The sequence below is a fragment of the Balaenoptera musculus genome, chromosome 14 (genome assembly GCF_009873245.2).
Source record: "Balaenoptera musculus isolate JJ_BM4_2016_0621 chromosome 14, mBalMus1.pri.v3, whole genome shotgun sequence".
Lineage (NCBI taxonomy): Eukaryota > Metazoa > Chordata > Mammalia > Artiodactyla > Balaenopteridae > Balaenoptera > Balaenoptera musculus.
In genome coordinates, this window is record NC_045798.1 from 13,033,665 (window position 1) to 13,048,877 (window position 15,213).

At 35.0% G+C, this 15,213-nt stretch overlaps 1 protein-coding gene across 2 annotated transcripts in view; it reads left to right on the forward strand.

Moving 5' to 3' along the window:
- MED13L (mediator complex subunit 13L) overlaps positions 1-15,213 on the forward strand; it is a 295,113-nt gene that overhangs the window by 23,589 nt on the left and 256,311 nt on the right. For both annotated transcript variants that reach the window (XM_036874359.1, XM_036874358.1), the window contains exon 2: positions 10,769-11,006. In XM_036874359.1, coding sequence (XP_036730254.1) covers positions 10,769-11,006 — 238 coding nt within the window. The remainder of the gene's footprint in view (positions 1-10,768; positions 11,007-15,213) is intronic.

A 15,213-nucleotide genomic window follows, 5' to 3' on the forward strand; every position in this document is an offset into this window, starting at 1 on the left:
TTGCTTCTGCTTATGTAATGAGTCTTTTTTTTCTCTCAACAGCTTTTAAGATTTTCCTTTTTATCACTGGTTTTCAGAAATTTAATTGTATATATTTTGATTTTTTTTTTCTTTTTTCTTTTGGTTTATATTGCTTTGGGTTCACTGAACTCCTTGGTTCTGAGATTTATTGTTCTCATGAAACTTTGAGACAGTTTGGCCATTATTAAATAATATTGTTTTTGGTTTTGTCTTTTTTCTGGTCCTCCCTTTCCCCCTTTGTGTGTCAGGACCCTAATTACATGTATGATAGACTACTTGATATTATTCTGACTGCTTCGGCTTTACTCATTATTCTTTGAGTTTTAAAAAATTATCTATTCTTAAGCTTGGATAATTATATTGTATGTTTTCAAGTCCCCTGATCTTTTTTTTTGGCAGTGCCTAATCTGTTAAATCCATTCAGTGAATTTGTCATTTCATATTTTGAATATTTGAGGACTAGAAATTTTTTGGTCTCTTTTTTATATCTTTAATTTCTCTCTTTAAGCTTGTTTTTCTTTAAATCCTTGACCGTACTTATAATAGCTGTTTTTAAACTGATTTTTAATTCCATCATCACACTCATTTCTGGGTTTGTTTCTCTTCAGTGATTTTTCTCCTGGTCATGGGTCTCCTTTTGCTGTTTCTTTGAATGTCTAGTATTCTTTTATTGGATACTAGACATTGTGAGTATTATGTCATTGAAAGTTTGGATTTTATTTTTTCTTTTAAAGAGTTGAATTTTGTTTTGGCTGGCAGTTAAGTTACTAATAGATAAGATGATGATCATACTACTAGATAAGATGATGGTGGTGGTGGTGGTGGTGGTGGTGGTTGAGGCCTGATTATTAGGATGGGTTAAAGCCGTCTTTATGTTAGGCCTAGGTTTCTCACTTATGAGGCTTGACTTTTCTGTGGTCTCTATCTTATGCCCAAGGTGTTTAACAATGTTGTGGGGGTTTTTTTTGTTTGTTTTTGGTTTTAAACTGGCTGTTCAGAACTAGATTATTTCCCAGCTTCCGCTCCCCTCCCTGTCTCTCCCCCGCCACCTCCCCGCCCCAGCTTTGTGTGAGCTGTTGGAATGATAGCTCTCTAGTAGTTCTTTGCCTGGCCCCACTGAATTTTGTTGTTTGAATGTGCAACTTGGTATTTAGGAACAGTCTCAAAAGAACCCCTATGAGGTCCCTGGAGCTCTTTTTTTGCATAACTTTTTCCTTTCTGGTGATCTGCTTTCACATATTCTAGCTGCCTTAGGCTTTATAGAACACACTTCATTTGTTTTCTTTCTCTCAGATATTCTACCTCTGTGTTGTTTGCTGTCCAATGTCTGAAAACAGGAGTTCCATATTTTTTTGTTTGGTTTTCTAATTGTTTATGGTGGGAGGATAATTCTGGTGCTTCTTATTTATATTTTAAATGTCATATTTGTCTATGTATATTATCCTAGCTTAGGGATGAGCAGACTTTTTCTTAGAGAACCAGAGAGTTAATTACTTAAGGCTCAACACTGTGGTTGTAGTGGGGAAGCTGCCACAGACAATATGTGGTGTAGTTGTGTACTAATAAAACTTAATTTACAAAAACAAGTTGCCTGCCTGTGGGCCCTAGTTTGCTAACCCCTGAGCTAGTTGACTGAGATACAAATGATATTAGAGTTATGAAATCTTACGCTTGAAAGGAAGGAATCTTTGAGATTCATATTTCAGGTTTGAAAGGAACCTTATAAATCATATTGTTTAACCAGCTCTTTGGTGTTTGAAGCCACATCTACTATTGACCAACTTCTCCCTAACCCCCCACATCTATGATTCTCAGGGATGTCAGTCAGGGGTTTTTTCTTGAGTGAGCTCTCACTGTTGTTGTTTTAGTTTTTTCCATTTGATTCTCTGCTACCACTTGGGTTAGTTCTGAGCAAATTGAATCCATCTTTCATTTATCTGTCTTCTGTGTAACTGAAGACTTTTCAAATTTCTTCAGAATCTTAACTTCATATTAAATTCGTTCAACTGTGGCTTTATTATTTTATTTTATTTTATTTTTGCTGTTATGTTTATTCGCTTGAAAGGATTGAACATGAGGCCATATAGCCTCTAGCCATTTGACATGTTTAGATTTCCTCACTAACCCAGTCCTTCATCTGTTAATTTGTTCCACCATATGTAGATTCCTCTCAAACTCTGGAGCTAGGAGTTAAAAGCAATATTGACTAGTGACTCTTATGATCTGTTATGTAGGATCTAGATACTATACTTCTATCAAAGTAGCTTATTAAGATGACAGTAACTTTTAAAATAGTTACTTGACATTGTTTAATTGTGTTAAAGTCATTGTCAATAAAACCTTGGCCCTTTTCATGGGCCTTTTCTATAACTCATGCTTACGCTAAATTCCATTTTTTATTTTTATATTTTTGAATTAATATTGGTAAACTGAGGGCTGGAAAAATTATAGTTGAGGAAAAAAGTTATTATGAATCAGCAAAAGTATATATGTGTTAGAAAGCATCTTTAATCTACAACTTTATTGTATGGAGAGTTATCACATTGCATTTCTCACAACATGAAAATACCATGTTAGATGAGAGTCAGATGAGAGGCCCAATGCCCTGCTGTCCTCATCCCCTCTGCGGACGGGATCCCTGGTAAGCCACTTAGCTCGGAGTAGGAAGAGCTTGAGCAGAGCTAGGTGGGGGGGAGGGGGGGGAGCATGCAGCTGGAAGTGTGTCTCTGCCCAGCTAGAGTTTTAATAGTCTAAAAATGGAGAGAAGAAAGAGACAACAACTCATTTTAACACCTGGTAAATAACTCTTTGGCTTTTGCAACATAATTTATGGGATGCTAAGTTGTTCTTAAGGTTAGGAATTTGTCTAGAATCAATCTATAAAAATGTGTGAGTTCTCAATATTAATAGTAACGTTTCGTATATGTTAAATATGTTTTGTTACCACATTTTGATTAGTTTAAAAAATTTTTAAAGCATAGTGGTACTCTGACATAGTTAAAGAATCAAATAGTTCTACAAGGTTTTTTTTTTTTTTTTTTTTTTTTTTCTTGGCTGTGCCATGCAGCCTGTGGGATCTTAGTTTCCCCACCAGGGATTGAACCCAGGCCACGGCAGTGACAGCACCAAGTCCTAACCACTGGAGCACAGGGAATTTCTAGGTTTAGTGAATAGTGTTCCCCTACTCCTGGCCCCTGTTTTACCTTCTCCAGAGACACACATGTTCACCTACTTTTGTTGATTATCTTGATTCTTAAATGTTACTAAATACTAAGTTTATAGTTATTTTAGCTTTTAAAAATGTGGATCTTCCACTATTGAAGATGAGGATTTAGCTTATTCTCTCTCCCTCTTACTAAGCAAATATGCCTTTTTCCATCCTTCCATTTTACCAAAATAGTTGTATAGTAATTTTGGTTAGCTTAATATTCAGTGTTAACATTCACTTGATTATGTTAATGTATGGCAAAGCCATGCAGTAAACTCTGATTACTTTTCCTTCTGTGTAACTCGAAGATGGTAATTATCTGGATTTTGTTTGTTTGTTTGTTTTTGGACTGTTTACTATGTATTTTAAACTAATTCATCCCCAAACTTTTTGCCTATTATTTGAATCTTCTTTTAAGTCTTTCAAATATCGGGTGTTCTTTCAGTTTCAAATTCTTTAACAAAAGTCTTTCGTGGAGCCATCTGACCTGTCATAATCTGGATTGGTTGCCCTCTACACTGGTGCACAGTTCACAACCTGGAATCATCTGATTATTGACTGTAATCTTAGGGATTTGTTTTGCTCCCTTCCGCGTTGGATCTATTTCCTAAACCGCATGGCTTCTTACTTGGTTTATTCCCTCCTTTTGGTGGGGTATACCTACAGTAGCTTCCTGAGAAAGGGTGCCTTTTTTTTTTTTAAACACCTTGCATATTTTGAAATGTATTTATTCTGCTTTTACATTTGATAGATAATTTAGATTGGCATAGATATCTAGTTTGGAGTACTTTTTCTTTAGAATTTTGGAGTTATTGATTGCATCATTGCCTTCTTGCTTCCTAGTATTACTGTTGAGAAGTCAGAAATCCTTCTGATTCCTGATTCTCTGTATGTGTCCCCTTTTTACTATATGGCAGCTTTGAGGCCCTTCTCTTTGTCTGCAATGTGTTGAGAGTTTACAGTAATATGCTTTCTGTGAGTCTCTTTTAGTCTATTGTTCTAGATACTCAGTGAGCCCTTTCAATCTAGAAATTTGTATTCTTCTCTCATCACCCCCCCCCGAAATTTTTCTGAATTATTTTATTGGTCATTTCCTCTTTTTCATTTTCTGTGTTTTCTCTTTCTGAAAGCTCTTGTATTTAGTTTTGAACTTCTTGGGCTGCTCCTCTAGTTTTATCCCCCCCCCCCCTCCTATTTTTTATGTTTGTTTATTTGCTTTACTTTCTGGGGGAAACTTTATCTTCCAGCCCTTCTGTGGAGTTTTATCATTTCTGGCATCATTGTTTTAAAATTTCCAAGAGCCATCTTTTAGGTCTCTGTGCTTCTTTTCTGAAATAGCATCCTGTTCTTTTTTAATGGTTGCACATTTTATCTCTTTGAGAATATTAATGATAGATTTTTTTTAAGTTTTCTTCTCCCGACGTAGTCTGTTTCCTCCAAGTCACTTTTCTGTGTTTTTGTCTCTATAATTCCTCAGTGGTTTTCCTCAACTTTTTAGTAATTCCCAGTCATCTGTTCATGTTTAGGAAAGATGGACTAAAAAACTGCTTCGAAGTAGTATGTGAGTGACATTTGTTTACTGTGCAGTTCACTGATTGGGGTGGACTCTTTAGTTGGGGAACCTTTGATGTCATTATCTTGAGGTCTTTTCTGTTGAGCTGTCAGTTTTCCCAGAGAAGACTTTTCCAGACTCCTTTCTGGGGGATGAAAGACTGGCTGCCAGCTTTCTAGGTGCTTAGAGGGAGAGGATTGGAGAGGGTGATTTTTGGCCTTCATTCTGTACATGGTCACCTGATGTACTGTTTTCACTCTGGTTTCCTGCCTTCATTTGTGCCTGTGTCCATGAGTTCAGATACCCTGTGTTTTACTGGCCCCAGAGAATACCCTTCCAGTGATTTGCTACTATAAAGACAGGCAGTGGGGAGGGTACCTGGGTTCTGAGTGTCTTCTAGGCAGGCTTTCAACTAGTTTTCCTTATTTGCTCTTTTCTCTGCCTTTCTACTTCCACAAGATACCCATATCTGTGGGTTCTGCATTTGTGGATTCAATCAACTGCGGACCAAAAATATTCAGAAAAAAAATTCCAGAAAGTTCCAAAAAGCAAAACTTGAATTTGCTTTGCACCTGCAACTATTTACATAGCATTTACATTGTTTTAGGTATCATAAGTAACCCAGAGATTACTTAAAGGATATGCATAGGTTATATGCAAATACTATACCATTTATATAAGGGACTTGAGCATCCACAGATTTTGGTATTTGTGGGGCATTCTGGAACCAATCCTCCATGGAGACTGAGGGACGACTGTACCTGTATTTATAATTCTGTGTAAGTTGGGTTGTAGCTCCGCTTTCTCCACAGTTTTCTTTGGTATTATAAGTCTCTTGACCTCTTGAGCATCTGCTTCTTACCTTTCAAAACCTGGATGCGCTCATCTCTACTACCTCTACCATTGTGATTTTATGATTTAAGGGAAAAAACACAAAGCAAAGAAACAAACTTCTTTACTGGGTTTTTTTGAGGGATTTAAGAGAGAGCAAAAGCAGATGTGTGTGTTTACTCTGCCGTCTTTACCTGGAGCTGATTAGTTATGTTTTAACAGACGTTTTCTATGATCCTGACTTTTTTCCTTCCTATGACTCCAGTTGAGAGGTGACTTAATATGTTTGTTAGCTGTATTTCCTTGGTCTACTAGCGTAGTAACTCTATCACAGGAGGAAGTGAGGTGAGGCAGACTTGGAATTTCCTAGTGTACTCATGTTAGTCTCAAGTGATCACAGCTGCCTTTTCGACATACCATCCTAGAATCCTGCCAAGGATTGATATTAAGCTAATTGTTCTGTAGTTGGAGAAATCTTTCTTTCGACTATTCTTGAAAATTCATAATATCTTCTGGTCGTTCTCCTGTTCCCGCTGATCGTTGTAAGGCATCTAATAAGGGTTACTCTCATTTACAGGTTGCCTTTGTGAGTGGGATGTAATTAGCCTGGGTCAGGAGAATTGAACTCATTTATAGTATCTAGGTCAACCATATCACCTTACAGGCCAGGAAGCCAAGGTGCCCAGAGATGGAGATTTCCTGATATTGTTTAGGTAAATAGTTGAAAAACTAGGACTTGAACCTAGATCTCCTGACCTGCAACCAGTGTTCTTTCCATGATACTACACCCTGGGTTCATTCTTACCAAGTTACATTAGTTTTATTCTATTCCATGACCTCTGAATACAGGTTTAACTTTGGAGAGCCACGTTGCAAGTATATGTTGGTCATGAGGGATCTGATTGCGATGGGTTAGTGCAAATAAATGACCTCCATTGGGAAAATTTATCAGCTCATTTCCTATGTATAGTACCTAAAGAATAGGATATTAAGAATCAATATAAATTTTCTTTAAATACATTCATGTCATAAGAAAGTACATTTATCCTGATTCTGTTGTAATCTTTTTAATTAGAACCATTCTGTATTGAACTTCTGTTTAGACCAGGGGAGTCTCTGCCAGTTCAGTTCAGTTCCCAGAGGATGCTGACTACCTGTACAGCTGATACCAGCCACTGCTGAGAAGACTTTCCTCCAGTCTCTCTTGCTATTAGAATAGTTATTTTCTTGGTTTGTTATACATATCCTCTAAAAATTAGCTTGTGTGGGTATGGTCTTACAGTGGTAACATGTAAAGAAGGCATATAATTATCTGAGTGAAATAAAACAGGTCTCTCCTATTCATGGGATGGTGTAGTGGGCAGTCTTATACTAGTTTTCTTAATAACTCAGGAAGAGTAAAGAAAGATTCATGAACTTTCTTAAATTAGAAAGTTTGGCCGTGAGCTCTTGTCATTGCTAAATTGAGTTGATGACTGTTTCTTTGTACTATTTTATATCCTCTAGGGCTAATTTTTACCGTTAGCCCTGTGAAACAGCATGGCAGAGCGGAAAGAGTTTATGCTTTAAATTCAGTTACGCTTTAAATCCAGTTATGTTTGGGATCTGCCAGTCGCTACCTGTGTGGTTATTGGAGAATTATTTAAACTTTGTGTTTCTGAGAATTATTTTAACTGTCTGTTTGAGAAATTAGGAATTATATATGAAGACACTAGTATGGTGCCTCATGTTAGAAATTCTATGTGAAGACCCTAGTATGCTGCCCGGTATTAAGCAGGTGACAAATAAATGATGATGGTTGTGGTTATTGTTCTATCTATGTGCAATACTGATTTTTTTCCTTGCATGTTTTTTTCCTGATTCTGTATTTTAAAAACCATGTAATCTTAAACTTAAATATAAATATGTATTGTTCATCTTTGACAGTGAGAAATAATTGCATTTTGGGGATAATTTGCACCTAGAAATATTTTAAAGGGTTGCTTCAAGAATTTTGAGTCTTGGAAATACACATTTGTCAGAAATTGGGTCGACAGAACTTTGTGGGGAATTGATTTTTAACTATAAACATGGTCATGGTATATGAAGATATATTTTAATAGTGTAATTGAATATACATCCATGATAGGATTTTTTTTTCTTGGACAAAGTGTTTCATTCGTTTTTCCTCTTAATCAAATATTAACTCAAAATTTAAAGCTAAGTCTTTGAACATTCATTTTATACCTAGGTATCTGTTAGGCTTGAATGGTGTTTCATTGTTACGTTTTCCAGTGAAGACTGGTATAGTGATATTTAATTTTAGTTTTAAGGTAAAGGGATAAATTGTTTTTAAATGATTGGACATTTTTAGTACTTCTGGCTGAATTAGTTATGAAGAGATTAAGTTTGTAGCCTTGATGTTATGTCACTTGCATTTGTATTACATCACTTGTTAGAACAACTCCATAAAGATATAGAGCAGGTGGCAGCGGCTTTCTTTTACCACTGAGACCATAGAAGCACTGATAGGAAGTTAGTGGAAGTGCTAGGATTAGGAAACCATTCTCCTGAATCAAAGCCAAGTATTTTGTTTGCTGAACCATGCATGCTGGGTGTTACAGGTAGAAAGTATTCTTGTAAGTTGCTGTTCGTAGATTTTTTTGGGGACTGACTCACCTGATATTTAAATCTCTGATGTATTTTAATTTTCTAACCTTTTAAATATGGTTAATGTAAGCATTAGTGATTCATAATTATTGGTATATTTTCCCCCTCTTCTCTTCCTCCCCCCCACTTCCTCAGGATCCTTAGGCACAGAACACTAGCTTAGGTGATACAAGAAAAGTTAGTCTTCTACTTGACTTTTCTGATTTCAACTGCCCCCACTTAGTCTTTTTATTTAGTTTCCTTCTTTGATATTTATTTAAAAATTGATCTTAGGCTTTCTGATTAAAACATAAATAGACATACACACACACTGCTTTTATTTGAGGAAACGAACTTCTATGATAGAAAAACACAAACGATGTGAACAGACAACTAAAGGGAAGTAGTACTACTACACTAGTACTACTAGTAATGAACCAGTATCATTTATATTTTTTGCCACGTGCCAGGCACTGTCCTAAGCGCTTTCTGTATAGACTAACTCATTTAATCAACTCTGAATACCATTATTCTCATTTTACCGGTGAGGCAACTGAGAGACAAAGATTAAATAATTTGCGAGGTACTTGCTACTTTCAGCTAGTAAGTACACAGCTGGGAATCAAACCCAAGAAGACTGGCCCCAGGTTATACTTCTGATCAAATATATGATAATAATTTCCTCTTAGTAGAATGAAGACTACCAGTTGGTACAAGGGCATACCATTTTATTAAATCGACAGGTATTTTTAAAGATATGCAGTTTGGCAGGAGGTTACTTGTATGGGTGAGACTACTAAAAAGCAGTATGGAAACATTCTTTCATGAGTCCTAAAATATTTGTATTCTTTGGTAATTCTACAGCAAGCAATCTCTCCTAAGGAAAGTAATCAAGAAAATAATGTTCAAGGATGTTCACCAATTATAATAATAGTGAAAAAGGAAGATTGTCCAGTTGTTATGGAATAAATTGTTTTCTCCAAACAGTGTATAGTATGAAAACATTAAGAATTGTTTTTGAAGAATAATTAGTAATATATAGAAATATTTATAGTATGTGAAAAAGGCTATAAAACCATGCAGTATGATTCTAACTTCAAAATGTATAAGTACAGAAAAACAGGAAGAACATAAAGTACGATGCTAATAATTATTTCTGATGTGATTATGGAGAATAATTATTTCTTGTGTGATTAGTTTACTCTTTGAACTTTTTCATTGGCCAGGTAGTTCTTTTATAGCTGGAGGAAACCAAGTGGTGCAAAGGGAAAGCCTAAATGATGCCAATACCAGTTTTTATGAAGAATTCATTAAAGATTAGATTTCCATATCTCATAGTGTGAAAGGAAAAGTTAGTGACTTTCAGACAGTTTTAGTTTGGATATTAATATTTTTGGAGTCATTTAAGTGAAGCTTTTTTGGGGGATTGAAGAAAACTGATATTTTTTTCTTAGAGATGTTCATTATAGTGATTATTTTAGCACTTTAAATTTGTTTCAGTTATGGTAGTAGAAGATGCAGTTATTTTTCTCCCCTGTGGTACTTGTTTTTTGAAAAACAACTTCTTGACAAAAATTACTAACTTGGTTGTGGTGGGAGGGTGAGGAGGGGGGACGATGAGTGAGTAAGGATTAAATGCAAGGGACACATGGACTGTTTGGTACAGAATTATATTATGGAATCAGTTTTACTATCAGTTTTGAATACATAGTTGTAGTTTACAGTTATTTAAGTAAGGAATTTAACTTTTGTTTGTGTTGAAACATCCTTGAAATTTAGTTCTTTTACACCTAAGATTTAAAAATTTTAGAATACAAATCCACGTAACAGAATAAAGACAGAGGATTAGCTGTCAGCTGGTTTAAAGTTACCATGTTTTAAAATGTGTTTAAAAAACAAAAGACGAAGCTGTGTTAGGGAATTGTTACAGAAGCAAAGCTTTTCTGTGTGCTGCATGTTAAATAACATGAATAAATTGCTGATAATTTTCCATCAGTTTTATTAGCAGGCTATTTTGGCTTTCATAATGAAGCACTGTGGTACTGCATGCTGTTTCCCTGATTAAAAAAGATTTAAACTGCAGCTTCTGGATGGGACGAAATTGAGGAAATTCTTCGAAAGAAAGAATTATTTCAATTCTACAAACTTATTTTTTAAACTCTTACTTGATTTCTAAATATAATTTATGAATTAAATAAGGCATAATAATATAGAAAATTTTATTTATAGGGACTTTAAAGTAAATGTTAGGTAAAAAATGGTTCAACAGGAAATAATGATTATCTGTTTGCTGTATTTTGGTATTTAATATAAAGAGCTATGTAGAAATCTTGATAGGAGGAAATGAGTTGTTTTCCCCTTAAAAAAATCAAGGGTTGACATAAATTTTTCAGTGGAAGAAATCTTACTATATGAGGTATACTGTAAATATTTATTTTAGCAAATTAATTTATCTGTATGGCAGCCTGTTTTTAGTGTTAAGTAAAAAGAACAGTCAAAACTGTTGTAATTTTCTTTCCTTTTTCCAGGCTGAACTCACGGGAATCAAATGGCGTAGGTACAATTTTGGAGGGCATGGGGACTGCGGACCCATAATTTCAGCCCCAGCCCAAGATGATCCAATCCTGTTAAGTTTCATCCGCTGTCTGCAAGCCAACTTGCTGTGTGTATGGCGTCGTGATGTCAAACCAGATTGCAAAGAGTTATGGATATTCTGGTGGGGAGACGAACCCAACTTAGTGGGTGTAATACATCATGAACTACAGGGTAAGATTTTTGTTTTTTCTTAAAAATTAATTTGCATTGTATATTTTTTGAACAGTGGTGAATTCTGAAAAGGTTATTAAGACTTCCTGAGAAGAAAAATCCAAGTGTTTAATGGGCTGTGTGTCAAAGGAACATCCTTACTCTCACCCCTGTTCTTTCCACCCCGGTTTTTTTCAAATTTTCTTGTCCTTTCTCAGTCATGCTGGGAATCAGAACCTTGTGAGCCACTCTTATTAAAGGAAAGTATAGTGTCCCCTGGGTGTTTGGGTTGGGATTGAGGCTAAGATCCACTGTTTTAAAATGATAGTGAAATGTGAGTAATTAGCAAGTCAGTGAAATGAACAGAGTTGTTTTTTTTTGGACTGTTGCTGTTATGGTTTATTGCCAGCTGAACTCTAGTGGAAAATTGTAAAGTGATAATAGAAATTTAGTGCAAGCCTTGTTGGACAAAATTATGAGATGACATTGGATAATATTTTGTAGAAAGATTTATGTAAAGAACCTACTCCGATTTTGGCATAGCAAGTTTTCCTGTGTCTTGTTTCTGCTTTTTATGTAATTAGGTGATTCCAGGAAATATTTGCTCCAATGCTGCCTAATTTTTAACTTCAGATTACATCTGATATCTGGAAATTTTGAACTAATGTAAGAGTTTCATTATTCTGAGCTACTTTTTGTATTTACCACAGATTTATAACCAGAGGAAATTTTATCGATATTCTTTGAATTTCTAGTAAAACTTTTCACCTCTTCACCTAAATCTTTCCATCTCCTATGCTAAAGAATTTTTCTAAATCAGGACTGATTCTGATCTTTAGTTAGGGTAGGGCATTAACTCTTTTTGACTTAGTCTCCTAGAGCCAGCTTTTATTATGTCTAAGTTACTCTATATTTTATTAATTAGTGGTTGAAAAATTTCAGATAGTGTTTGAAATGTTTTGTTGCTTCATATACTTCATATTGTTTTTAAAGGAAGGGTGAAACTAACTTTAATGTATTTGAGGATCTATTCTAAAGTGTTGAAATTTGCCTAAAGGATTTCCTGCCGACTTCTGCCTGACACCTTCCTAGCTTTTCTTTACAGCCATTTTTGATCTGTGATGTCTCCTGCCACAACAGCCAGAGGGCAGTAAACCACAGTGGACTAACTGAGCTGTTTACTTTATGGCCCATTTGTTCAACTCAAACCTTTCTCCTATAGTTTTTAGCGTATTTGGTTTATAAATATAAGAATCTATTCTGGGTAAGATTGCTTACTTAGCTGGTTAGTCAACAATATCTCAGAATTATATGCATCTCAAAGCTTATTTCATGTAGTTAGCAGTGAACTCAGGTAAAATTAGTTTTAAACATCTGGTTTCTGGTTATCAGAATTTTTAAAGTAAAATACCTCCTGAAAGATACTTATAACATTTATCTTTGTCCATTTAAGTATCAAAACATATCTTTTTGTTCTTTAAAAAAATTCTTGCACACGTGGTAGAGGAATATAGCTTTTTTGTTTGTTTTATTAATAGTTTCATTTTCCTTCATTTTGCGTGATTATTTCTGGCTCTTAATCTCCTTCCATTTTTCTACTCCCTATTGATCCCTTATGTTTTAACTTTTTGGTCTGGTCTTTATTTGTTAGCAACACAAATCATCATTTTACAGTGATGATGAAACCAAACCCAACGGTTATTTACGCTTATTTAGTTGATGTATAAAGTTATTTATCCATACCAACAAAGCACAGGATCAGTGTTTTTAGAAATCACTTATTAAGTTATTGTATTATTTCTCATGGACTTTGTTACTGAGTTAACAAAAAGCTGTAGGCTGTTTAAATATTTTATAGCTGCTTTATTCATTAGTGTATTGTTTTCCTGGTAAAGAATTAAGCAAAGATTAACTTCTTTTAAATTGTTTTTATAAATTACAGAAATACTGCATTTTAATTAGAAAATTAGGAAAGTAGAACCACCAAAGGAAGAGAACAAAGAAACAAAAATCCTGAAGTCCAAAGCAGAGTTTTAATATTTGGTGTTTCTGTGTATAAATGAAAGTGGTATCGTACTGTTTTGTAACTCAGGCCTTTTCACTTAACAGTATCTTGTGAATGTTTTTGCCTCATAATGATTACTTTTTAATTTTCTTTCCTGTTGAGTCTGAAAAGGGTGTAAACTGTTTATTTTTTTGCATGCCACCAGGGAAGTATTACAGTGATGGACAATCATAACTTTGTTAAGTACATCTACCCTTTTTATATGTTGAATTTGTGAAAGTTATTAGATTGAAGCAAATGAGCTTTTCTGTAGGTAAAAGTGGTTGTAAAGGATAGTTTTGTGTTTCAACCTAATATTAGAAAATATTTGAAACTTAATTAGAAAAATGAGTGGCATAAAGACAACTTTGTTTCAAGTGAGGGAGAATATGACAGAGCAATCATGAAAAAAGGATACCAGGGGAATATTTTAATTGGTAGTCTTACACATTGAGGATATTTTGCACTCTGTTTCATTCTCTAGTATATATGAGTCATTTCATTTTGGCTAAAATAAATTTTATCAGAATCCTTTAATATTAAGATGATGGTACTATTATTTGTAGCATTCTCTTTTTTAGGGACATTTTACTGTTCTTTAAAATGCTTTTTAGTTATGTTATTAGGCATTTCCCTTTGTTTTTACAGTGTAGCCCAAATAGCATACTATTAAGAAACCTCACAAAGCACCATCTTGGATTTAAATGTATAAAGTAATCCCTACAGAAAGAGAATAAGCCTATGGGATACACGCAGTTTTATACTAGACTTTTTGTTTAAATGCTTTGAATACCTGTGAAATAGCCTGTGAGAAGACCAAGACACGTTTATCACCTGTTCCTGTCACTTGGATAAACACTTTTGGGCTCTTGTTTGGGGAATTGCTGTTTATATTGTATGGCATAGTGGTTCAGAGGCTTGGGTTTGAATCCCTGCTCGTTGACTTGCTAGCTCTGTATCCTTGGTCAAGTTATTTAACTTACCCGTGCTTCAGTTTCCTCACTCTAAATTGGGTTATAAGGATAAAAAAAAAGTTAAAGTACTTAGAACAGCACAGAGAACGTTAATCTATAATTGTAACTCTTGCTGCTGCTACTACAATGCCAGCAATTAACTCAGACATCAAAATTAAAACATTTTGGCAATTGGTCCATTCTGTATAACATTCAGTATTTGGTAATGTTTGTCAAATATTAGTTTTCAAAGTATACTTTTAGGTTGAAGTAATCATTTTTGAGTTTGTTAATGTTTGGTGGAATAACTGGGAATAATAAAATATTAGAGAGGAGGGAAGATACCCCTGCTCATAGGAAATTTGTCTAGATTTAGGCTGTAAACGGAGTTTCATAACAAACCTTAAATTATGTTATAAAGAGGTCAGAACTTTAAGATTTGACTCTGTTGGATCCCTGTAAAGTAGATTTGTAACTTAACTGCCCTCTCTGCATAGTGGTATTGAAGGGCACTGCCTGAACACTGAATATACGCATATTTCCTTCCTTGTGTCCATCCATAAGTACCTGTATCAGCAGGTCCAATTATAGGGGTTTGATGGAATCTCTACCGTTGATAAGTTATAGTCTAGAAAGGGTATAAGACAAGCACACAAATATGTATAATGCAGAGAACACTGTAAGTATATAAAAGAAGTATAGTAGATTGACTACTTTCCACATGAACGGACATTCAATTCCAGGACTAATGCATAAATAAGTGTTCTATAAACTTATAGCAAGAACACTGTGAGCACTAGTGAGAAGCCTTCTTGGTTTCTGGTCTGTTTACTCAGCCTCTATTAGGCAAGAGCTGTGATGCAGCCCTGGATATGTAAAATGAGTCCTCATCCTTAAGGAGCTCACAGTCTTACTGGGGAGGTAGCTAAATGACTCCATAATTATGATACAGTGGAGTAAGCAGCAACTGATTAAGTTAAGGATCTTGCAGAAGTATCAGATTCAACCTCAAGGGAAAAGAATAGGGAGATAGTGGTGAAGCTCAGAGTTGGTGAGGCTTGAGGTGAGTCTTATAGGATACATACGTTACCTAGGTTGGGATGGAACTTGTCCTAGTCAGAGGAAGTAGCTTCTATAAAAGGGCCTGAGGGCAGTGAATGAATTGTGGGAAGGGCAGGTTTTCCCAGAACATAGTGTGTGAGTGAGATAGTTGGGGGAAACTGAAAGACTG